This window comes from Hevea brasiliensis, chromosome 9, assembly GCF_030052815.1.
Source record: "Hevea brasiliensis isolate MT/VB/25A 57/8 chromosome 9, ASM3005281v1, whole genome shotgun sequence".
Lineage (NCBI taxonomy): Eukaryota > Viridiplantae > Streptophyta > Magnoliopsida > Malpighiales > Euphorbiaceae > Hevea > Hevea brasiliensis.
In genome coordinates, this window is record NC_079501.1 from 8,135,095 (window position 1) to 8,161,429 (window position 26,335).

General features: G+C 28.6%; 3 protein-coding genes across 4 annotated transcripts; 1 reads left to right on the plus strand and 2 right to left on the minus strand.

The window, feature by feature from the left end:
* The first annotated feature begins 7,784 nt into the window (after positions 1–7,784).
* LOC110638930 (protein trichome birefringence-like 11) lies at positions 7,785–12,822 on the plus strand. 2 transcript variants are annotated; one of them, XM_021789673.2, is made up of 5 exons: positions 7,785–8,910; positions 9,578–9,716; positions 9,822–9,967; positions 11,111–11,269; positions 11,973–12,822. In XM_021789673.2, the coding sequence occupies exons 1-5, from the start codon at positions 8,441–8,443 to the stop codon at positions 12,352–12,354; spliced, it is 1,296 nt and encodes a 431-aa protein (XP_021645365.2). In that variant the 5' UTR covers positions 7,785–8,440; the 3' UTR covers positions 12,355–12,822. The 2 variants fall into 2 exon arrangements, with proteins under 2 accessions (XP_021645365.2, XP_021645364.2); XM_021789672.2 differs by having other exon boundaries at positions 7,806–8,910; positions 9,578–9,967.
* Positions 12,823–14,538: 1,716 nt separating this feature from the next.
* On the minus strand, positions 14,539–15,336 carry LOC110638938 (antifungal protein ginkbilobin-like protein). Its single transcript, XM_021789683.2, has one exon. It carries the CDS (start codon positions 15,237–15,239, stop codon positions 14,826–14,828), a length of 414 nt encoding a protein of 137 aa, XP_021645375.2. The 5' UTR covers positions 15,240–15,336; the 3' UTR covers positions 14,539–14,825.
* A 2,526-nt stretch (positions 15,337–17,862) lies between these two features.
* LOC110638944 (aluminum-activated malate transporter 8-like) lies at positions 17,863–20,211 on the minus strand. Its single transcript, XM_021789691.2, has 5 exons — positions 19,892–20,211; positions 19,655–19,795; positions 18,994–19,266; positions 18,531–18,784; positions 17,863–18,442 (listed from the first exon to the last, which is right to left on the minus strand). Exons 1-5 carry the CDS (start codon positions 20,166–20,168, stop codon positions 18,122–18,124), a joined length of 1,266 nt encoding a protein of 421 aa, XP_021645383.1. The 5' UTR covers positions 20,169–20,211; the 3' UTR covers positions 17,863–18,121.
* Between the last annotated feature and the right edge of the window lie 6,124 nt (positions 20,212–26,335).

Genomic DNA, 26,335 nt, shown 5'->3' on the forward strand with positions numbered 1-26,335 from the left:
TATTACGCACAGTTACCTTATTCAATTGCCTATAATCAATGCACATTCTCAAAGACCCATCCTTCTTCCGTACAAATAACACAGGAGCATCCCATGGAGAAACACTAGGGCGAATAAACCCCTTATCTAGTAGGTCCTGTAGTTGCTCCTTCAACTCCTTAAGTTCTGCGGGTGCCATACGATAAGGTGGCATAGATATGGGCTCAGTTCCAGGAACTAAGTCTATACCAAACTCTACCTCTCGCTCCGGGGGTAAACCTGATAAATCTTCTGGAAACACATCAGGAAACTCCTTAACCACTGTAACATTCTCCAAACCTGCACCTTCTACCTAAACATCTCTAACATAAGCTAGATAGCCTTTACACCTCTTTCGCAATAATCGTCTAGCACTCACTACAGAGATAAGATTACTAGAGGCCATACTACGATCTCCCTGAAATTGAAATTCTGCCTCCCCAGGAATTTTAAAGAGTACAACTTTATTATGATAATCTAATGAAACGTGATAAGTGGCTAACCAATCCATGCCTAAAATCTCATCAAACTCAAATATATCAAAAGAAATAAGATCTGTAGCTAATTTCCTATCTCCAATGTGAACTATACATCCCCTATACACCATATCAGTGCCTATTGCGTTCCTCATAGGTGTTGATACAGATAAAGGATACTCTAACAGAGTAGGTGGTGTACTAAATATCATGGAAAAGTATGGAGAAACAAAGGAATGGCTGTGCCCCAGTCTTAGCCACAGGCATCTGTTCAGATGTCTGATTAATAGTTTGAGGTGGTACCTCCCCTGTTGGATCAAGGTTTGCACCATTAAGACCCTTGGCCCTAGTTCTCCTCTTACGTCTAACAGACCCAGGCACCTATTCATTTTAATAAACAAGCATTAAATTTGAAAATGTGAGCCAAATTAAGACAGGTGAGAAGGTACGAAGGACGCAAACATCTAAAGCAATGATAAACTGAAAAGACGTTAAGGATCCTATGCTCCGCAAGTTTACTAGACCTCAACCGAGCTCTGATACCAACTTTGTCACGACCCAAAATTCTGAACCGTGACCGGCGCATAATTTAAGTATTCTTAAATCATGCAAGTCTTATCAGAGTATCTTGAATGAATATATTGTCACTTACAAATCCCAAAAATAAACAAAATCCAAATAAACAAAATACTGAATAAGCATCATAAATATCCCATAAGTAAACTGCGGAGTCTCTACAGATTTCAATAAAAACTTAAACTGTTCAGTAAACTAAACTAATTACTAACCCGAGAAAACATGAATTCGGGCATACCATAAAAACAAATCAAAGTTGTCCCTCTCCAGAAAATGGACTGAATATTTGGATCAGCTGCAAAATTCTACTGATATGAAACAGATAATAGACAGAGAAAACGTGGTTTGAGCTAGATGCTCAGTGAATGATAATTATAGCACACAACGGAATAGGAACAGGCAGACGCTTGATTAATTTCACAATAAATTTTCTATTCAATAAAATTATGCTCATGCTGTCAAAATCATTAATAAAATAATTTCATAAAACATATATATAAAATAAATTCATTCAATAAAAATTTTATGGTACAGTGCACCAGGGTGATGATACCTCACATCACCAAAGGCCAGATGGTAAGCGCGCTACCAGATATTAGATACCTTCCTCCTCCTTCACAGATATCAATACATATGATACTAATGCAAACCATAAACTGCAATGATGCATGACTCGACAATGCAACCTAATACCGTGATAGTCCACACGGCGGGGCCAGATAACAGAAACAGATACTTGGCACAGGTACCAATTCAAAACAGAAAATCAATTTATACAAATCAATCAAAATCATAATTTCAGATAGCAAATAATAACTGATAGTGCAATTTCAATAGTTTCAGAGAGTCAATAAAATCAAATCAATCTCAAATCAATTCAATAAAATCAAATCAATCTCAAATCAATTCAGTAATACATCGGTAAATTTTATAGTCAAATATCAATCAATATAAATACATTAAAGGCCTGTTCCCGGAATCCTAATGGGTCTAATGGAAAGATAGTTGGCAAAATTAATTATTTAATAAAAATCGAGATAAAATTCAATAATAAAATAAAACTCTAGAAAATCACATATAAAATCATTGTTAAAATATTGATTTAAAATTTCATTTAATAACAAACTTAATGCTGAGAAATTTTAAAAGGGACAAAAACGGTGCCATGTACTATAATTACCGCTCACCTGGAACCTCCAAAATAATAGCTATTTTCAATGGAAGAGAGACAATTTCAACTGACTGATTGAATAATAATAAAATATAATATATATATATATATATATATATATATATATATATATATATATATATATATATATATATATATATCAATTCAGTAATACATCGGTAAATTTTATAGTCAAATATCAATCAATATAAATACATTAAAGGCCTGTTCCCGGAATCCTAATGAGTCTAATGGAAAGATAGTTGGCAAAATTAATTATTTAATAAAAATCGAGATAAAATTCAATAATAAAATAAAACTCTAGAAAATCACATATAAAATTATTGTTAAAATATTGATTTAAAATTTCATTTAATAACAAACTTAATGCTGAGAAATTTTAAAAGGGACAAAAATGGTGCCATGTACTATAATTACTGCTCACCTGGAACCTCCAAAATAATAGCTATTTTCAATGGAAGAGAGATAATTTCAACTGACTGATTGAATAATAATAAAATATAATATATATATATATATATATATATATATATATATATATATATATATATATATATATATCAATCAGTATAACCATTCCTCCCACATGCACAAATCCTCCACCGCAAATCCGCAAGCCATTCGTCCCACATGCACAGATCCAAATCCGCAAATATATATATATATATATATATATATATATATATATATATATATATATATATATATATATAAAATAATCAATTATTGTTCAATAATAATTATGATCAACCCAATTCAATACCAATGATCAAAGAATTTTTTTTTTTTTTAGGATAGTTGTAACAATTTAAAGAAATAAAATAAGATCAAAATTCACCCATTATTGAACAAAGAACGAAAATTTTTACCTTGAAAATAGAATCGAAGGTGATGAATTGAGAAATAAAATTTTAAGAATTTTCTGTGCACATCAGATTATAAATCGTAAATTTTTAAATATTTATATATATATATATATATATATATATATATATATATATATATATATATATATATATATATAACAATAATTAAAAGACGATGAAAATACCTGTCGAGAGTATTTGGTAGAAAAAAGAGGTGACAAACAGGTTTTGAGAGCAAAGTTTAGCAGAAGAGATGATTAGGGTATATATATATTTCAAGAGTTTTATTAGGTGTAGAATGGGATAAGAGTTATTATTGAACTGGGTTGTTCAAATTGCAGATATATATTTAATTTCAAAAATAATATATATATCTAAAAATAAATAAGCAAATCATCCAATAAAAAATATATATTTTTTATAAATATATTAAATTATTGTAAGCTAATTAAAATAAAATAATAATAAATAATAAATATATATGGGTTATATACTATATAGGATACACGAACTTTTGAGGTATGTTTTGTAAATTTATGTTTTTCTCTGGTTTGATAGATTTGTAATTTTATTTCTTTGTTCAACTGCCCAGTCTCAGTGTGTTGCTTCTGAGAGAGGCCGATGGTAAAATTTTTGTTTTATTGCTTGTCATAAGGGTCTGGTGAATTATCTTGTTGCTTTTTGGAGCCAACTGTTAGTCAGCCTTACCTAGTTGATGCTTCTTGATGAGAACTGAGTGGATATCTTTTGTTGTGGCATGTCCGGATATGATAAAATGTAAATTATTTTTTTCATATTTTCTTGATAGAAACCATTGTGTTGATAGTTTTTGTCACCTGAAAGTCCATCTGAATAATACTCTGCTTTCTGTGATAAGCTATTGCCCTTTTTCACTGAAATTATACTGAAACGATTTGATTATAATGAGCTTAGCATGATTGAATGCTGCGAGTGGGACTGGGGCTCTCTATTTCGCATTTCTCTCTCACTCTCTCCCTCTCTCTCACACACACACGCACAGCTAAATTACTCACCCAAAATCACAAAAAAATTCAAAGCAAGCTCAACCGATATATCATAGAAAATAAAATTCAACAAACAGATATCCAAAATCACAACTCAAACTCATCAAATAAATTACAATCAAAATCAAACGAGCCCTATTGCTCGCCCATTAACTCCAGGGGTTGTGAGATTCTTTCGTCTTCTAGTGAAAAAAATGCTATAAGAGATAGGGGTTAGAGTCTCGGAGCCAGTGAGAGAAGTAGGAGAAACAACCAATGCCGATGAGAGAAAAGTCTAACTTAGAAATTAAAAACTTTCAATAATATGTCATAATGATTATAACTAAATCAAAATTGAGAGAATTTTTAAATACAGATTAAATTTTAAAATCACCATCTAATGGATGGTGAGTAAAATTATCTTGATAAAATATAATTGCTTTTATCTCTGTGAAAGTCTCACCATCTCAAGCACTACAATCCCTCTTTCTCAAATCAATCATTTAGTTTGAGGAAGCTGTTTTGAAAGTAGGGATTGGTATGGACAAGAACGTTCCGGCAGCAGAAAAGTGAATGTTCTTCCTAATCATTGATCAGTTGACATTTGACACACAAACTTATAAAATATGCACATTTTCTCAAATTCCATTCTTGTTTACTATTAAATTCATTGAGTATAGATGGTGGATATTCAGTGGAAATATTAAAGGAAGAAAAAAAATATTAAATAATTCTATATACTTTTGATTGAGAGTTCAATAAATTTAAAATTAAAATTTGAGCCTCAAATTATTTTACTTTATTATAAATAAATAATTTATATTATTAAATTATTTTTAAAATTAATAAATTTTATTTTTTAATATATATTAAATAGAGGTATATTAATAAATTAATAAATAAGTTACGAATTTAAAAGATTGTGACTTATAATTTAAGAAAAATAAAAAAAAATATTAATTTTTATGAGATAGAGAGAATATTTATAATATTATTCTATATAAGTAAATTAATTAGGAAGGCATGAAAATTGAGAGCAACCCCATAGTTTATGTGAATTGCGAATTTCAACACTTAATTAAGAATTGCCTTATTCTTGCCGACTGTGCCAAACCTTCCACATTCTCTCATATTTATATTATATTCATTTTTTTTATTCATAGCTTGTTATTTTTGATATATTCAAATAATGTTTCACATGTGAATATATATATATATATATATATATATATATATATTAAAAAAAAAATCAATTCTCCAATTGAGTTCTACCTTCCATAGTTGTAAGCTTCTAGATGGCTATATAATTAAATAAAAAAATATCGGAAATTATAAAAATATATTTATCCATCGTATTTATTAAAATAGACTAAATTATATTGGCGATTAAACGTTAGAATGTCAATTGCTAATCCAAATTAATAAAATCTTAATTATTTTTCATAAATAAACAAATGGGTTTGACTATTTTCTCCATATAGGGCAATACCACCAACCTACAATAGTTTTGATTATTTCAGTTAGTTGCTATTGTTATTCGTATTATTATTTTATAATTAAATGTATTATTATTATTAATACATAACTATCATCACACTACATAGAAAGAAATTTTATTTATTAGCTAAATAATATGTCATTAAATTAATAGTTATTTTTATTCCTATTAAATTTTTTTTAATGTACCAAAAAAGTCAAAAGAAATAAATAATACCCAATTATTTTATATATCTTAAATGTATCCCTTGACTTTAGAGTTTGTTACACTTTTATTCTTTATTTTCATTTTATTATTATAAAGTCTTTTAATTTAAAAAAATATTACATAAAAATCACTCAATTTAAAAAAAAAAATTTACATAAAATTCTTATAGCATTTAAAATTATTTTTTTTTAGCCTTTAAATTTCAATGTCAAATAGGTTTGAAAATTGTTTTTTGATGTAAAAAAATATGGAGTAAGTATGTTAGATAAATTTTCTAATTTTAAAGCTGATTTCTTTTTTTTTTTTTTGAAATTATTTGTTATACTAAATTTATTTCATTTATGCATTTTAATATGAAATTATAGAGTTTCAATTGTTGTGGATATTTCAAGTGATATAATGGCCCAATCCCTAATTGAGTAAAAATATAATTTATGAAATTTTGAGTAAAATTAATAGACATGTGATAGAGATTGTATGAGATAGACTATTGTGAATTTCATATGACACTTTAATTTTTTTTTATTTATTTTTTATGTCACAACGTTGATTAGTCGAAGATATGATGCAATTTTGTTATGAGAAATTTTGCTTTTAAAGTTGAAGGGCTTTTATATAATATTTTTTTTTTATAAAAATTAAGAGATTTTATGATAATAAAATGAATATAAAAAATGAAAGTATAAAAAATTTCAAATTTAATGGACAACTGAAAAAAAAATTGAAACATGAAATGTGAAAACAAAAGTTGAATTTTTAGGAAGTTGATTCCTTAGGTCCATGATTTCTCCCTTTATTTTGATCTTTGTAGCAATCAACTCTGATGGTGAAAAATATCTGTCAATGCTTAAATTTAGTTGCTGATGACATCTAAGAAAGCACTGAAGAAAAAGGGAAAAAAAAAACTAAAAAAGGTAAATTAGATCAGAACAAATGAAAATTAGAGTAAGTAATTATGATTTAGATAAACTAAGATAATTATAAATGGAAAGATTTTCTAAACTTTCTTAAATTTGTATGGAGATGCTGTCAAATTCTGCTAAATGATCTCATTTGATAAGATTCTTCTGTAATTGGTATTTGGAGCGGTCTCTTTCATCAATTAGCTTAGGCCATGTTTGGTTCATTGTTTTTTATTTTATTTTTTACTGAAAACACAATTTTTATAAATTCTAATTATGTTGAAATTTATAATAAGTTTATAATTTTTAAAAAAATTTATAATATTAATCTAATAATTAAAATATGTTAGGTATTAACTTCGAATTAAATAATAAAAAAATGAAATAAATGAATATTACCTTAATTACTTGTGAAATGCAGCCATGTTTTGGAAAATAAATAAGATCCTTCTTTTTAACGTGATATGGGTCGGGTCGGATCAGCATGGAAATTGCAGAACTTTACGAGTAGATGCGGTGGTATCATCCCTTTCGCGCTGGAGCATGAGGCAAATCTAGAGGACATAAAAGGCACAGGGCTCTCATCCGCAGCACTCAGAAATGAAAGCTGGGTCTTTCGGAGCCCGACCCGCACCATTTTTGAAGGATCCAAAATACCACGCGAAGTCGTTCTTTTTTTAAGGTTTTGTTCATTTATGAAGAAATGAAATAATTTAAAAAAAATTAAAAATATATAAAATAAAGTTTTGTGTTTATATTTTAATTTTTTAAAATTTTTTTAATTATAAATATATAAATAATATTTTAAATTTTTAAATAAAAAACTATTTTATATTATTAAACGATGAACACATTTTTTTATAATTTTTTTCTTATTTGTATAAAAATAAATATTTTAATTTTCTTAAGAAAAAAATTTTTTTTTTTCTCAAAATCAAAACCTTAATCAAGCGCGAGGACTGAGGGGAAGGACGAAGGAGTGCAGTGGAAATCCAAACGCGCCCCTATAATTAGCGAATCGGATGGAAGGCCAATTTCGTCAAAGTGATAATTGTCCACTGAAGGCCGAGTGCGTGTTATTTGTCGGGGCTTTAAATTAGGCCACTTTCCATCAACCACGGTCACATTCACATTACCTCAAACTTTTTGTGTCTGTTATCTGCTCGACGTATTCACTATTGACTGGAGAATAGATTCCAATTGCTGCTCCATTGGGAGCTCTTCAAGCTTTTGGCTGCACAAATCTTGTTCGTTCTTCTTCTCATGATCAAGTTTTTCTTTTGCTTGAAATAACATTATTTCCTTCTGTTTTTTAATTATCATCATGCCCATCACCAAGTATTGGCCTTCGCTCTCTTCCTCTAATGCTGATTAGCTCAGACTGAAACGCATTGAATGCTTTATTAAATTGCGCCGAATTGATTTCATCTTCATGTTCATCGCCCAGCTTCTGTCTACCAGACCTTCCACCTCTCTTTTTCTGTGAAAAATGTTTTAAATGCTGTAATTATTTCACTTTCTTCGTTATCTGGACAATCACCCTTTAATGAAAACACCGGTTTTTGCCATTAATTCCTTGCTGTCTTTGATACCCCACCTCCTCTAATCCTCTCTCTTTAGACCCACCATTTTTAAAGAAAGCTTTTTCGTAACGTTTTTGAACCCAATACAATATCCTTCAATCTTTGTTCTTTCAAACACATGACCAAGAGTAACAGTAGCAGCAACACCGCATCTCCACAACACCACCAGGACACAATGACCCACTTGGATTTCTTTAAGAAATTCAAACGCTTGAACCCGCTTGAGCCCTCTCTTGGCATTATTGGTTTCTTTCTGGTCACTCTCCTTTTCATTGGCTGCTTCTTCTACTTGGATTACCGGTCTGTCACTCGTGGCCTGCGGTACCATGGACTCTCTTTGCTGGGACTGGTTACTCCATCTTCTTCAGCAGAATTGGATACTGATAATGGACGGCCAGGATTTCTTGATAAGCGCGGTGATGGGTGTGATATTTTTTATGGGAACTGGATTTGGGACGATAGTTATCCATTGTATCAGAGTAAAGATTGCTCCTTTATGGATGGCGGGTTTAGGTGTTTAGAGAATGGAAGGCCTGATAGTTTCTACACCAAGTGGCGTTGGCAACCCAATCAATGTGACTTGCCGAGGTATCGTTTCTTCCTTTAAATTTGATCCATCTATTTGATTTTATCTTTTCGGTTTTTAATTTATTTTGTAGCTGAGGAACTCTGGAGTCGAGGAGACTAACATTTTGTGCTTTTATTTTTAATTGATGTATTTGGTTTGCTACAGATGACAGGCTGCCAATTTAAACAGTTGTACCATTAGTTTGAATTAAATGCATCTTTGCCTTAGTTTCTTCCAGCTACAAAAAGGACCATTGTTTAATTTTATTTTCTTTAATGATCGATTACTGCCTGTAAATTAACTTCTAATCGTGCAGTCTGTTTCCTCTGATTCCTTCATGGAAGGTGCTACTTTGCTTTTCGTTAATGATGATTTGTGGATTAGTTATTGTCCCTATTCATGCTTTATGTTCTTGATTGTTGATGTTTCTCTTCTCTTTGATATGCTGCATCCAATATATTTGGTTTAATTCTTATAGTTTCAATTTAAATTAATGAAAAAGTTTTGTTCTAAGGGAATTTGAATTTGTCATTCAGTTGGAAAACCTCGAGTGTAGTAGTTTTCTATCAGACAACCTTTATTTTTGTTAAACCTTCTTTGCTCTGAATTTTTAAAATAGTGTTTACCCTCCTTGAGCTGTCTGTTTGGTTTTTAACTTTCTTTTGATATCCTCTTCCTTGAGAATAGATTTGATGCAAAGGTAATGCTAGAAAAGCTAAGGAACAGGCGGCTTGTGTTTGTTGGGGATTCAATTGGAAGAAACCAATGGCAGTCCCTCCTCTGTATGCTTGCCACTGCTGTTCCTGACAATTCTTCAATATACGAGGTGAATGGGAGCCCAATCACAAAGCATAAAGGGTTTCTAGCGTTCATGTTCAAGGACTATAATTGCACTGTTGAATATTACAGAGCTCCATTTCTAATGTACCAGGGCCGGCCTCCAGCCGGAGCCCCAAAAAAGGTGAAGATGACTTTAAGAGTGGATAAATTGGATTGGACTTCCCCACAGTGGAGAGATGCAGATGTGTTGATTTTTAACTCTGGTCATTGGTGGAATTATGAGAAGACCATAAGAGGGTAAACACAACCTATCTAATACCTCTTCCTTTTTATTTATTTTTCTAGTCCCATGCTCCCTTAACAGGGTGATATTGAGGAAAATATCTTGTGAATGCATTATTTCACTAAAAGAGTTACAAAGAGATATATATGATGTTTACTTGTTTAGGTAGCATATGCTTCTGCTCAATATAAAAATTGGGCCTTAAGTTTGCCAAAGGAATGTCCATTTTCTAGATGGGTGCCGAGGGTGAAGAACCAAAAACATTATTGCTTTCATTTTTTTGCTTGTTCATTGCGAACTAGGAATCTAACTGAATCCCATTTACCCTGTTACTAAAGAAGGAAAAACCCCAATGCCCAAGGCCACATGCTGTCTGTATCCTTACAGTACGCATGCTTGAGTTTATTGGGATATAAAGACATTCACAACTAGATAAGATTTCACTAGGTTTATACTTTCTAGACAGAATAACTTCAGAAAGAAAAGAAAAGAAAAGAAAGAGCAGAAGAATCTTTCTATATTTCTTTTTCACTATGCTAATGTATTATCAACCAGTTGACAGCTCTTCTCAACAGCAATATATACTACCATATTCTTAATTTTGCTACTATGGACATCACGTACATTCATGACCCCCATTATCATCACCAATACCATTGCCACAGTTCTGGTATCACCACCTGTACACCTCATGCCACTGCATCCTGACATTGCCATTTATGCATTCTCCACAAAAATGGAAATGAATTGAATAATACCTACATATACCTCTCTTTGTGAACCCAATTGAATGAAGATCATAGGAGGAATAGTGGGCGAGCCACGAGCTTAATAGAACTGAAATCAGAATGAGTTATCATGACGAGTGAAACTAACAATAAGCTGGCTTACAAATTGTTTGTTGCTGTTCTTCAGTTTTAGGAAGGGAATGGATGAAACTCTGTTTTCCTGCTTTCTGCTCAACTGCTCTGTTTTCCCAATCACCTTTATTTGTCTTCATAAGATCTTCTTAAAAGTCTTAAGATTGCTACATTATTGAGATTTTAAAGTGCACAGAAATTACACAGGTTATCACTCGTGTGGATAATATTTTTTGGAATGCTGGTTCATCCTATCATGATTATATTAATGATATTTACTATTTGGCTTTGTGTTAGGGGTTGCTACTTCCAAGAGGGGGAGGAGGTAAAGATGGAGATGAGTGTTGAAACTGCATATCAAAGATCACTTGAAACTTTGATTGATTGGATACGTAGCAAAATAAATGTGAGCAAGACCCAAGTCCTCTTTCGAACCTATGCTCCTGTTCATTTCAGGTTTGTCTCATTATTAATTTATTCTTTGTCTGAAACTGTCTTTTTAATTTTCCTCACATGGTATATCAGTTTGACTTGGTTTTTAGAGACAATGACATAAATATATCCTTTAAGCAATTCAAGATTTATTCATAATTAACTTATCACTAAAATATTTGAACTGCCATATATTTTATGAATGCTTACATCATCACCACGGACTGGACCCTATAAAGTTTTTAAACAAAACATATAAATCATGTAATGTTGTGATTGTGGGGGTGAACCTTAATTCATTCCTCACTTTCATCTGGCACAATGAAGAATTAGGAGGTCTACAGACTTTTGAAGTCATACCTAGGGCTGGTCATGGGCTGGTTCCTGTTCATCAGGAGCATGAACCTGAACTGGCCCTCAAGGTCCTTCCACAGTTCCCTCTTGGTTCAACCTGATTTGGTCAGGTTTTAATCAAATCCAATGGTCCATTTTTTTTAATTTTTTAAATGCAAAAAAATCCAGTTTTAGCCCTGAATTGAATTGGCCAATTCCAGTCCAATTCAGTCATGATTGAAGTCAATCATAGTTTTGACCGGTTTTGGTCCAGTTCTGACCTGGCCTGGGGCCGGGTCTAGCAATGCCTTTACATATTCTCATCCTATACCTGTCCCAAGATGTTATAGAAGTTATATTATCATCATCATGCAACTAACCTGTTATGTAACAGAGGTGGCGACTGGAAGACTGGTGGTAGCTGTCACTTGGAAAAGCTTCCAGACTTAGGCATATTGCCGAGTTCATCAGACTACCATTTCAAAATACTTTTTGATGAGTTATTAAAGTATTCAAATGAATCACATGTGATGAACTTAGTTTTATTGAATGTTACAAATATGTCTGAACGGAGAAAGGATGGCCATGCATCTGTCTACTATCTAGAGCCGGGCATTGGCCCAGCCGCTCTCCATCGCCAGGACTGCAGTCATTGGTGCTTGCCTGGTGTCCCTGATTCCTGGAATGAGCTTCTTTATGCACTTTTTCTCAAGCGGGAGTCTGTTCATTCACAAAAATTAACAGAATCTTCTCAATCTCCACTGTCATTGGTATAGAAAGCTTTTTGATTTTTCCAATATGATTAAAGGACTAATATGTAGACAAAAGGACACAGGTCCTTTACATCAACCAGCAAAATCATCATTTTGTAGAGTTGGTTTCTATTTGGCTAATCATAGTTTGCCATAACACCACTGGCAAATAATCAAGTTATGGTAGTTTTAGTGATGATCTTCTGTCCCTCTAATGTACCATGATTGTGATCTGTCAGCAAGCAGATGAGCCTAATAGGCATCAGGAGGACAGTGAGGGAATCTTGGCAGCACATATTTGTAGTACAGATGAAGCAAGTTTGACAGTCAAGAAAGGGTATACACAAGCATGTTTATTCTTGTTACTCAGTTCATTTCATTGGAAAGGAGAATTGAAATAGAAACAATGTTGATTATGACACTTTGTGCACTGTATATGTAATAGCAAATAGTGAAATTTCAGAAGTAAAATTTGCCCCTTTTTTTTGTGCATACTCTAGCTTAGTATTTTACTATTTTTTATTATGCTTCTTTTTTTCTTGGACTTCTCATGCACACGCCTGAGCTGCATAAAAATATATTTATACATTATAATTTTAGGTTATATAGATATAAAAAATTATTTTACTGTAAAATATATTATTTATATAATTTATTTTTTCTTAACAATAATTTAATAATATATAAATTTTAATATAAATTTATATATTGTTTTATGATAATTTATAAAAGAATATATTTTAATTACTATAAAATAAAAAAATTAAAATGGAGAACTTCTTCCCGCCCCGATGGCGATACCTAGCGGAGAAGGGACATAAATGGCAAAACCCAGCCCCACCTCGCCTGGTTACCATCCTATCTGAGAGAGTAACTTGCACCTTTGACTATCTTTCCTAATTGCCCACAGGCGGTCACATTTGTTTAGCACACAAGTTCATAGCTCCAAATCTCAACCATTTAGGCGTCTGCTTTGCAGATTTCACTTGCTTTAAAGTTGTAGACACTGGGACATGGGAGTTAATCCATAATGCTTGTGTCAAATTGATGAGATTTGGCTTGTGAGAAGCAAGGAGCGCTGAGGTTGCACTAGGTGATTTTTTTTTTTTTTGGGTATAGCAACTAGGTGATGGTGACGTTGATGAGGATGGCAAGACTCAGTTTTTCTATTTCTGCACCTTGGCATAACTTGAAATATACTGCTTGCTAATTTTGTTGGTTTTCTTTTCCAGAATCCCTTTTTATTAGGCAATCGGAAAATATGTTGAAATTTTATGATTTGTTTATTTTCTAAAAAATATTTTCTTAAAATATAATTTTACAGCGCTCAGGTATTTGAAAGAAATTATCAAACAATATTTTTTAAATTAAAGAAAAAATTAAGTCAATTTAAAAAAAAATACTTGAAAAAATCATTTTATAAATTTTAACTATGTGAAAATCCTTAGATACATGATATAAACATGTATCATTAATTTAATATTATAATAAAAAAAATTTTCTTAAAAAAAATTTTCTTAAAAAAATAATTTATATATATAAATTATATTTCACAAAACAAATCGAGTTGTAAGTTTGCTTTTCTAAATGTTGGAAAACTGTAAGCCTGAAGATGTTCAAAATCTCGCATTTCCAGTGGTAAGCCCAGTTCTGCCATTAGCGTCATTCCAATTTTTAAATGGAGCTGCCTAGCTAGCTATTTCCTTCAAGGAATTTCGTTGCTTTGACAACCCATGATGCATACATATTATATCATTCAGGAAAATTGTAGTACGAGATATTTCCTACTAATTGCATTACGTTTGATGATGATAGTGATGATGTTTGCTGGTTTGGTTTATGATCGATCCGCGTGCTTTAATGTTTCGTCTTTGAAGATAAAAATATCTATTTTGCATATTGCTGAATTCAAATACACTGTGGATTTAGCTAACAATTCCCAGATTGAAAAATCTGTACGAAATTTGAACTAAAATCACAGTCCCTCTGTGTCCGTAGATTGTTGGTGGATTAGGTGTTGCTGGTTATAGTCTCTTGTTGGAGCAATCATGTCCTTATCTGGGGGACCAGAATGGTATTTGGGCCTAGATTCATTAGTGGATAACAAATAATACAATTGAAGATTAAAAAAAATGCATAATAATCTTTTTGCGTTGGCAGAAGCTGCAGATTTCCAAGTGAAAAGAATTTCTTCAGCGTCTCCTGAGCTCTCACGGAATCATCCATTAGCTTTATTATTATTATCATTATTATTATTATTATCATCTTTACTCAATTCACAGACAGACAGACATACATCTTTCCCTCTACAAGAGTCCAAAATTAGACAAAAACAAGGCTAGAATGAGGGAAGAAAACCTTATCAAACTAGAATATGAATGAGACCATTTAAGGAGATAAGGTTGGACACATTCACTTTGTGGCAGATACTTGACATCTTTGGACCAACCAAAAAAAATCCCATCTATCTGTTATTATCCCAGAAACATGCTTCATTAATCAGTGAATGGATATTGCTCATACCTAATTGTACAATCATAGAGCACCGAACGAGCTCCAATCCTGCTTTGACAAGTGGAAAACATGGTTGTTTTAGCTGCACCAAGACAAGTTGTGCAGTCTGAAGTAGTGAGATTTCGGTTGCAAGCAGCATGGCCATACGCGAAAGCATTTGGATAAGGAGAGATGTTGTAGTAGTCATAATTCTTGCTTGTGGGGGTCACAATCTCTAGTTCTTCAACAACATAGCTTAGGCTTATGCCAAAAGGATCACCCTTTGAGTAAACTCCAGAGTTGCAGAGAACAGTAAGCACCTTTGTATTGGGAACGCTTCTAACAGTAATAGTGCACATCAAGAAGCCAATGAATGCTAATATGATTGTTTTTGCCAGTTTTGGAGGAAGAACCATGTGTCTATTCCTCTTGCTCCCTCGGTTTTGCTTTGATTTTTGATCAGAAATGAAGCTTTCCTTGACTTTTAAATGCGAGTGCTTGTTGGTTTCTCCAGCAACTCCATAATAAATGTATTATTGCCTTTTGTCTTCTTCTTGTTAGTGCTATTTAATTTTATTCTTTTTCAAAAATTTCTCTCTAGTGCTTGTGGCTGTCTATCATTGCTTTATATATCCATGAAAAAATTGAGCACATTAAACAGCTGTTTCTCAAATTGAAAATTTTGACATTTGATTAGCATGTAAATTAGAATACTATGAAGCTTATCAATAATAATAATAATAATAAAATTTAAATTAATAATATTAAAATATTTTAAAATTATGACATTTCAAACTTAAATTTTAATGAAAGTTAATTAAAAAAAATAAAAAGAATGGTTGATATGAGGCCACCAAGACATGCTCTTTAATTAAGACAGTTTTTGTCTCAGTTCAAGTTTTTATATAAATTCTATCATCATAATCAATTATCAAAATGTATTTATCATATATACATTCTCGTTTAATATTTAAAGCCTTTCAAATAGAGGTGGAGCCAGAGAATATTTTTTGAGGAGGCTAATACTGTAATATATTATTTATTATTATCGCTTGATCGCTTAACTTTATAAAAAATTTTTAAAATATAGATAATATTATTTTTAATAATTTTAAAAAATTTTCACTAAAATTTATATAAAATATAAAATTAGTATCAATTTTATATTTTGAAATAATATATATAAAAAATAGTTAAAGTAACCATATAATTTTTTTTATAAAAAACTTATATAATTTATTTATAAAATTTTGTTTTTCATATTTTAAATAATACATAAAAATTTGAGATATACATAAAAACATTTTATGTTTAAATTCTATTGGGTAGCATATGTATGTATAAGAAGAAAATACTCTTAATTCGTAATTATCATTTTACTATTTTAATGTACTAAAATAATTGTAAAATTTCTTAATTATTAAATTTACATTTTTTAAAATTTTTTATTTATAATTATTTCTAATTTAATTATGATTAAAATTTATATATATTCACATACTTAAAATTGACTAATTAAATAAAATATTTAGCTCCGATAATTAATAAATTATATATATAATTAATTTAAAAAATAATTAATTGTACTCATTGCTTGTATATATATTAAAAGAGTTAACGTTATATATATTTAAAAAATACCACAATAAACTATAGTTAAACTAAACAAAATTTTTTGAAGGTGAAAATATTATAAAAATTTATTGAATATATAATAAAAATAAAAAAATAAAATATTTCTCATTGTCTATAATATAATAAAATAATTAAAATTATTTGAAAGACCTTATAATTAAAATAAAATAAAATAATATATATATATAAAAGAAAATTTTAGGAGGGTTGGGGGGCATGGCCTCACTTGCCCACCTTCCCACCGCCTCTGCTTTGAAGGTGTGTGGAATGGAGATTCCTTTGCTTCCACCACTTCAATCTTCAAATATATATGGCTTTATGAGAGGAAGTAGCATGCAATCTTGAGTTTGAATCCTGTGGTGGTTCCTTGTTTGATGATTACAAGTCATGAATCTCTCAAAGTATGTCCTAAAGTTAGTGCCCATTCATCTCTCCACTCACCCACTATTGATATACTCCGGGGCCTAATTAAGGCAAAGACTCCATGGCTAAACCTTTGAATGTTTCTAGTCTAATTGCTGCTCGCTTGATCCCCTACTCTTCTTTTTCTTTTTATTTACCTTTAAGTTGCAATGGTATGATGTGATGAAAACTATATATGCAGTGTGAGATATTTGCTTCATGCCTACTCAACATGTCTCGGACACACTAACTCTCTTGTCTTACAAAAAATAGGAAAATATTCATTACACGTATTTGACTTATTTTTAACATGCTTTTGATATTTTACGTTTCACTTTATAGTAAATAATTTTTAATAAAATAACGAATGTTATTAAACTTTTTTAAAATTAATTATAAGAAAATTATATTATTAAAAACTTCATCAGGCGAAAATAAGATGTTTGTTGAAGATTATATTGCAGGAGCACAAAATAATTGTTTAAGAGATATAAATTCTATTGATAATTAGTAACAATGTTTTTCTAATGGGTGCATACCATTAAATTTCATTTAATATATTTTCTTTGTATAAAAAATTATAATTTTAATAATAAATTTTATAAAAAATTATTTTAATGAGTGTAAATTATATTTAATTAACTATAAATTGTAATTTTTTTATACAAATTTTTTTATTAATTTTATTATAAATTAGAAATAATATTATTAAATTTGATGTTATTTTTAGATATTTTAATGAATATTATATAATTTTTTATGTAGAAAAATTATTATATTAATTATTTAGTTAATTGCCAAAAAGCAATGCCATTTGCTATGTACTCCATCATAAATTTTCATGCATTTATTTCTTTTTTATTACGTTTTTTTAAGTTTAATTAAATATAAAATTATTTTAATTAATTAATATTATTTTATAAAAATGAGATTATTAAATATATTTTTAATTTTTATAAAACACTTAAAATGAGATAGAGTGAGTAATTAATTTATCATTAATTAAATTTACAGGATATGTATACAACATCATATATGATGTAGCATATTCCTCGCCATTTAATACTCATAAGTCATAATTAATAAGCCCTCCTAGATCCCTCTCGAGATAATTTCTCAAGTACACTTAAGAGGTATTTTGTTTTTTTTTTTAATAACTTCTCTCTTAGGCAGATGCATATATGCATATATACGCTGACCAAAGCCCCAAAATGGCAAATGGTTCTTTGCGATATATTATAAATATATGGTTACCCTTCAATTAGCTATGGAAATGAGCAAGTTCTCCAAGTTCTTCTACCTCCTTCGCCAATTCTTCCAGCTTCTCCACCATGCCTATCAAAGAGAACACGAAGCTTGCTATTGCTAGTCCATCAGCATTTTCTAGTTGTGCCAACTTGGAAGGAGATGTGACGTTACTCAGCTCTATTCTCACTGATTTCAACTTTGGCACTATTAGTATTTCCGCCTGGCATTTTCTCATTTTCTTGATGCTTTCTCCAAGCTCCCTTAAAGTCGATGCCAGTGATGACCCCACCACTTCACATGGTTCTTTGATCGATTGTCTCAGAGTTTGCAAGCGCTATATTAATTAACAAAATTTAAATCATATAATTGGAGAATTTATTCAAATGATATATATAAATAATAATAAAAGTTGATCAACTTACCACTCTAGGGGACTCAAGACAAGCTTTAAGTGAAAGAATGGTAGCTGCTAATTCTCTAAGTTCCTCTCCTATCTTTAGGTACTTCTCCCAAGGGTGAGATAGCCCAAATTTACCATGCCATGGTTCCCATCTCGCAAAATTTGCCAAGGATTCATCCTTGGACTTGGAGTTGAGAACCGCTTTGCATTTGCTGAAGCTGGCGATTGGCTTACTTTCCTTTTCACTGTCAAGTCTAAAATATTCCTCCAAGCATCCTACAAAACCAGGGCCATTTTATACTCCTTTCTACTTTTACCCTCAAAAAGATACTGACCATAATGAAGATGAAAAAAGATATGGGACATAATAAATTTGCAAATCTTAGAAAGGAGTATTATTGTGATCAGCAAATGTAGGTAAATCAAGTCACAACTCAGTAGGTTGCAAGAATTAAAATTTAAATTGGTATGCATGTTTAATTTACCTTGAATAGAGGTGGCAAGGGCATCGAATTTGGAGATGGTAGAATCATGAAGCTCGTCACTAGCCCATATGGGAAAGATGAATAAGCTAGTGAAAAGGCAGATGACAAAACCCAAAACTATCATCAACAGCCTTTCACGCCCTATATCAATGACCTTGTCAATACGCAGACCAGATACCGCTACTAGACTGAAGGTAAGGATGAATATCATTGCTCCATAGTCGTATCTTATTTTAATGCTTGGAGTCAATCTACAATATGTTGCTGCTCCACCTGAAATATATATTCATAACTTTTCAAAATGTGTTATATATGAATATTAATATTGGACTTGCATATATATATACATATATTGATAATGTGGTATCGCATGCCAACAGAGCTACTTCAGGCGGAAGGAAAAACTGATTAAAAAAAACAAAAGGAAATGGCCAAAATGCGCGCATAATGCGTAAGTGGCCACTAAGCTAACTAAGGAAAGAAAAAGAAAAAAAATTCCAAAAATTCTGGAACACGGAGAGAGAAAACAAGGATACTGGTGAAAAGACACGGCACTAGGAGGAGAAGGGCAGCAGCTCATGAATCTTTATGCCTCAGGATATTAATGCAATGTTTGGGTAAAAAAAAAAATACCATAAGAGATTTTTGGATTGAATCTTACCAAATATTAACATAGAAGTGCCAACAATAATGGACTTGCCAATCCCACCAACTTCTTGAGCTAAAGTTGCTGTTAAACATCCCAATCCACCACCTAGTATAGTTCCCATTCCACGATTTAAGCCCTTGCCAAGTGTAGCACCTAAACATGTTATCTAAAAAGGATCAAACTCACCATAGAAGGTAAAGATTTCCTATTTAATACCGATAAAAAGCATGGATAAGTAAAATAACAAACCTGCGTAGAACTCAAAGATTACAACAACAGTCATTATAGCCCACATGGCATTACCATCTCCAACTTCCTTGTAGAGAGGGTCAAGGAAGTAGAGAAGAGAAACCAAGACGAGAGCAACTCCGACCTTGATACTGTGAATCCATTTTCTCATGTCATGCTTGTTTTTCTTTTCTCTAAGAAAAGAAATAATGGGTAAAAGAGAAAACTGGGATTTCTTTTTCTGTTGGACGACAGAAATCCCTTCTTCATCAGGAATAGGTATCACAGTTGAGCCCATATTGCCTTGCCTTGCCACTTTCTCCCTTCTCTAATTTCCCTTAATTTAATTTGTCGTTGGTAGTTGATATGAGTTGGAGAATAAACCCAATGTGTATATATACTACATGGATAGCTCCCTCTAAATGTAGAAAGTAGTGGAAAGACTGACGTTTTTTCCAAAATATCCAAAGTGTGGTCACAGGCCTTTCGCACAAATAATATATAGTTTTAGAGCATGAAATTATTTAAAACCGATAAAAACTTTTCATAACCCTGACTTCGTTTGTGCATTTATCTAGAACAATATATTGTGATTTTTTTTTTTTTGGATAAATTGTGAAAACTTAATGACCCTAGTGGAACACGCTTGAAGAACACAAGCGTACCTTCTGTTACAGTAACGTGGAGAATGGTCTTTTCGCAACACCGTAGTGTAATGCTCAATACCCATCAATGTTCATATATAATGTATCTATTGCTGAGATAGTATAGGCTAATATTTTCAAGTTTGTACGAATTGAAACTGATACGAATTGGAAACAACCATCTGAGTCCACCAAAGTCATAGAAAGTAGGATTTCGAAATGATTCCATTATAGGCGACAAATGGTGCTGCATGCAATTCCAGTGGCCCAAAGGTATAAGATCATGGACCTTGACACAAGTACACCAAACTAATCTCTGCAACAAGCATTTCCATTTCTTTTATCTTGTCAGGCTAAAATGGCGGCAAGAATTGTTGCCTATGTCATTTCCTGCAGGAGATTTTGGTAAGTGATTCTTCTTTTAAGATCATCCCATCGTGCCCTGTTTACTTGTCCATAAGTATTCAAGTTGGGTTAATAGGTCTATAAGTAACATATGTCATTCTGGTATCACTGCCTAAACCCTTTTCCTTTATTTTTTTTTTTTTAAAATCTCCTAAAAAATAATATGTCTGCAAAATAAATATTAACACTAATTGAATCATGCTTAAATGTATATAATTGTTGTATATGTAGTAGTAAACATCAGTATTTTGCAAATAAAAAGAACCCAAATTTCAAATTGATTAAGTAAAAAGTCATCATTAGTCGATAACAAAATAATTTAGTATTTAATAATTATAGTTCGATTTATTTTCTAATTTTTCAATTTCTATTAAAAATAAATAATATATCATTTTTTATTTTTTTTAAATTATTTATTTATTTATTTTTTATGAAATTAAGAGATTACGTAGTTTGATTACTTACTTTTAATTTTTGACTTAAAATATATTTTTTAATTTATAAATTAAATTAATAATAAGTAGTTATTTGTTTGATAAAATTACTTAAAAATAAGTGTCTTATATGGTTACTTGATTTCATACAAAGTATAATTACTTTATTATGGAAAATAAGATAATTTTATATAAATTTACAACTTATCTCATAAGATTTTTGTAAAATGATTATTTTTTCTGTAAGGTAGTTAATTACAGAAATTTTATTAATTTAATGAAAAAAATAAAGCTTCTTCATGTAAAAAAACATATAATATTTTTTAAAAATCTAATAAATAATATTTGATAAACCTAAACTTCTTCCTATTATTTTTTAACAAAATTTACCATATACAATTCATCCTTTAGTTTTTTTTTTTTAAAATTATATGTGCTTTTTTATTTGAGGAAACTTTTTTTTTGTTAAGTTAATAAAATTTTCTTAATTAATTAATTTGTGGAAAAAAGAATTATTTAACGAAAATTTATAATAAGATGAGTGGTAAATTTAAGTAAAATTATCTCATTTTTCATAACAAAGTAATTATACTTTATATGAAATCAAATAACCATATAATTTCCTTTAAAAATAACTTTAAATAATTTATGTATTTGGTTAAAAAGTATTTAAAAGTAATTTAATTAATTAAAATTAACCAAAAAGATATATAATTGTTATTCGTGATTTAATTTATTTTCATATAATCTTTTTGTTAATTTTTCATATATTATTATAAGATCAAAGATTATTACTTCAATATAAATACTAATAAAATCAAATAAATAAAACATAAATAAGTAATAACTGAATTTAAACAATAAAAATAAAAATATTAGAATAATAATTACCTTTTGATAACAATTATGATTTTTTTTAATTCTTTTACTTATATCTTTAATTTTATATATTGATTTAACATGAATTATTTTTAGTGAGCAGTGAAAATTGAAATAAATTAATAGTAAAAATTATGATTAGAAGAGAAATCAATAATTATAATTACATTATGTTAACTGATTTAACTCAATTTTGACTATAGATTTAAAAAAAAAAATTAAAATCATGCAAAATTTGTTAAAAAAATCATTTATAATTATAAAAATTTGAAAAAAAAAATTTAATATTAAGTCTTTAAATTGCATATTATCATATACTATCAATAAAATTATTTTTGAGTTATGATTTTTATCTATATAAGTATTTTTTGAAATAAGAATTATACTAAGACTAATGTTTTAATATGTTAATATTATTTATTGTAAATTAAAAAATTATAAAATAATTTTATCATTTTGTAAATTCTTCCATTCATAATTTTATATTTATTAATTAATTATTATAAAAGAATACAACACTATAAGTAAAAAAATTAGGTTAATGATTGAATGAATTTTTATTATTTATTAATTATATATATATAAGGTAAATTAAAAATTAAAAATTTGAAGTATTTAAAATAAAAAATAATATATGGTAAACATATTGATGAAAAGTTAAATTATGTAATTTGAAAATACATTGTTATAATTATATAATATGTATTAATTTTATTCTTTAATATAACTCTAAATACTCATATATTTACATAATTAGATAATATTGAAAGACAAAAAGAAAATCAAAACTTTTTTTTCAATTATTAATTTTAGTAAGAAATTTTGATTATATCAATATAATCATAAACCTTTTCAAATGGTTTCAATTTTAATAATAAAATTAATTAAAAATAATTAACACATCAATTGGTAAAACTAATTCAAAATTTTTTATTTATTATCAATTTTAGCTACTCCTTTTAGTTTTATTAATCTATACAATAATTTTAGTATTTTTATTAATTTTAACAAACTGCATGTTAATAAAAAATAATAAATGAATAATATATCTAATATTATTATCTTAATTTTTTATTTTTTTCCCTCTTTCTTTTTTACTTATACTTTTAATTCACAGATTTTTTGTCATTTTATTTCAAATTTAAAGCAAAAAAAAAATTAAAAATAAAGTATGAACAAATAATTAAACCAATATAAATGTAATTGTAATTTTCAAAACAATAGATAAATTAATTAAAAGAATATTTTATATCAATTTGAGAATAATGGCAAAAATTGATATAAAAATAAAAAAAAATAGCTAATATTAATAATATATGCAAATATTTGATTTGTTTTTGTCAATTAAGTAATTCAATTAGGCTAATTGTTGAAATTGAAACTAATGTTAAAGTTTAATATTAAATTGATAAAATTAAAAATTTGGCTAAAATTGAAAAAATTTATAAAGATTTTAATTTTTTGTAGTCATTTAACCATTAAATGATAATATAAAATTTATATAAATAAATAAAAATTTGAAATGAATAAGCATTTAAATTTGATATTATGATTTTTTATTATATTTTAATATAAAATTAAAATTTATTTTTATTTTAAACAATTAATTATCCAAATAGAGAATAAATAATTTTTATGAATATAATTTTTTTAAAAATATTAATATAATTATATATTATAATATTTTATTGATGTAAAGAATAAAATTAATTTGAAAATAGGACTAATTAATTAGAAAAATTCTAAGCACTTTTTTAATTTTATTTAAATTTTAGTTATTTTAGTAAAATTATAAAATTAGTGTTAGTTTCATTCTATTTACCTAAATTAGTCAAAATTAAAATGTAATTATAATAATTTCATTAAAATTTTCAATAAAAAATATTTTTAATTTATTATATTAAACAATAATTTGAGAAAATAAAATTATTTATTTTTATTCTTATTGAAAATGAAATAAATTATAAGTTTGATTAAAGTAATATTTTTATCAATATAAATAATTAAAAAAAGGCTATAAATTTATGACTAATATGTAGTTCATCTACTTGAATTCAATTAAAAATTAAAATTTTTAATTTTAATATGTAGTTAACACTAAATTTTTATTTAAATAAATAAATATATATTTATTTATTTACTTATTAATCTTATTAAAATAAATTAAATAAGTTTTAATGAATTAACATTATAATTATAGAATTACTATATTATGAATTATAATATATTTTGTAGTATAAGTAGAATTATTATCAAAATAATATTAAAATTTTAATTTATATTAATTACCGTAATATTAAAAAAATAAAATTATTAGGTATCTAGTGACAAACATGTTGTCGCTAAAAGTTATTAGAGACAATATAGAATATTGCATAATTTGTATTTTAAAGGATTTAGCAATAAATTTTTTATCACTAAAAGATTAGCGACAATTATATTTGAGAGGCATTAATTTTTAAAATTACTAGTGATGCATATTTGTGTCGCTAAATAATATTAATAATGAATTTATATGGGTTAGTCTGTTGTTGTCTTTAATATGCATTATTAGTGATAAATTATTTATCTATTGCTATAAATACTTGTTTTTATATTTTAATGAATAACAAATAGATAAATAATATATTATTTTTATTTTCATATTTTAATTAATTACTTCTTATAAAATTTTATATTTAATTAAAGTTAAATATAAATAGGATTAGAAATTTTTAATTTATACAAATATCAAAATTAATTTTAATAATAAAAATATAATAATAATTAATTTAAAAAATGAAGGGCAATTTGAGTAAAATTAATGTTCCTCTTTATATATATATATATATATAGTTCTTTACTTAGTTAAATAGTAATTTTAAAATAAGTAGATAAATAATAAATAAGGTATTCTCACTTTGATTTTTAATTTATTTTAAGTAAATTTTTTAAATTTATAATTTTTTATTTTATAAATAAATTTAACTGGCTTATAAATCAAATTAACTAAACACCTTCTAATTAAGTCAATTCACATAATCTTGCTAACTGATAAATCAATTAATCGACTGATTGATCACTTGGGTGATGAGTTTGATTTTAAAAACACCAATAAGTATGAAAAGAAGTCCGCATTGGGTCAAAAAATGAATGAGTGGAGGGCAATATAATAAGATAAAAGTTTTGAAAATACATATTTTAGTGATGATTGTGAGGAAAGTGAGACCACCTAGTTGCCATAGTGGGATTGTTCACGTTATACCACTTTCTATTGTTTGTTACGTGATGATATTTGTCATTAATTTCTTAAATATTTATTTAAATTTTTTGTATATCCCGTTTCCCTATTATTGATGGATCACTGAAATGTCCTAAATTTCCTTATTACACTACTAGATTCTTTTATTTGCTGAGCGATAACATTAAGAAAAGTAAAACAAAGTAACGCAATAATTAAATTACCCTATCTAGCTCGATGGTAGTGTGAGTTTGTGATTTGACAACCTGAGCTTCCTCAACTCCAATCTCCCTTAATATATATATATATATAACTAGTGATTCATCTTTTCACTCATCTGTATTGTGGAAGGACTGTAGGAAATGGGATGTCCCAGATAATATCAAAAAAAACAAATCAATGGAATTAAGGACCCTGGCAATTGTCAAATGGGAATCGCTATTCTCTAAAGTTGGTACTGTAACGAGCATGTCTGATTCTTAAAATCTTAGTTTCTTTTTTATTGTACGACCATTGTACCTTTCCACTATTTCCACGCGTTAAGGATGGTTGCCCACAACCACACGCGTCAACTTTTATTAAGAATAAATAAATAAAAATTTATGAGTGCTTTCCCATTTACAATTAATTAGGAGCACATACTCAGCTGACGTTGACAAAAACCTGCCTAAAAAAGACTACATTCTATTTGCTTCTGCTTATATTTACCTAACAAACTCACTGATCACCAAAGCAACTGCTAGCATATCATATCATATATGCAATGAAGACGACGGATTATTATTATGTGGATGAACTTACATGTCACCTACCCCTCCCCTTTTGTGTCGAGTAATATGAAGAACAACTGCATGGGATTCAATAAAATAAAAATAACAAAGAA

Bases quoted from the DNA above. Each gene is read 5' to 3' on its own strand.
- LOC110638930 (XM_021789672.2), top strand. From the start codon at position 8,441: ATGACCAAGAGTAACAGTAGCAGCAACACCGCATCTCCACAACACCAC. The intron at 9,968-11,110 runs GTAAACACAACC...GCTTTGTGTTAG, and splicing joins TATGAGAAGACCATAAGAGG to GGGTTGCTACTTCCAAGAGG. The intron at 11,270-11,972 runs GTTTGTCTCATT...GTTATGTAACAG, and splicing joins TATGCTCCTGTTCATTTCAG to AGGTGGCGACTGGAAGACTG.
- LOC110638938 (XM_021789683.2), bottom strand. From the start codon at position 15,239: ATGGTTCTTCCTCCAAAACTGGCAAAAACAATCATATTAGCATTCATT.
- LOC110638944 (XM_021789691.2), bottom strand. From the start codon at position 20,168: ATGGGCTCAACTGTGATACCTATTCCTGATGAAGAAGGGATTTCTGTC. The intron at 19,267-19,654 runs GTAAGATTCAAT...TATATATTTCAG, and splicing joins CACTTCTATGTTAATATTTG to GTGGAGCAGCAACATATTGT. The intron at 18,443-18,530 runs GTAAGTTGATCA...TAATTAATATAG, and splicing joins GTCTTGAGTCCCCTAGAGTG to CGCTTGCAAACTCTGAGACA.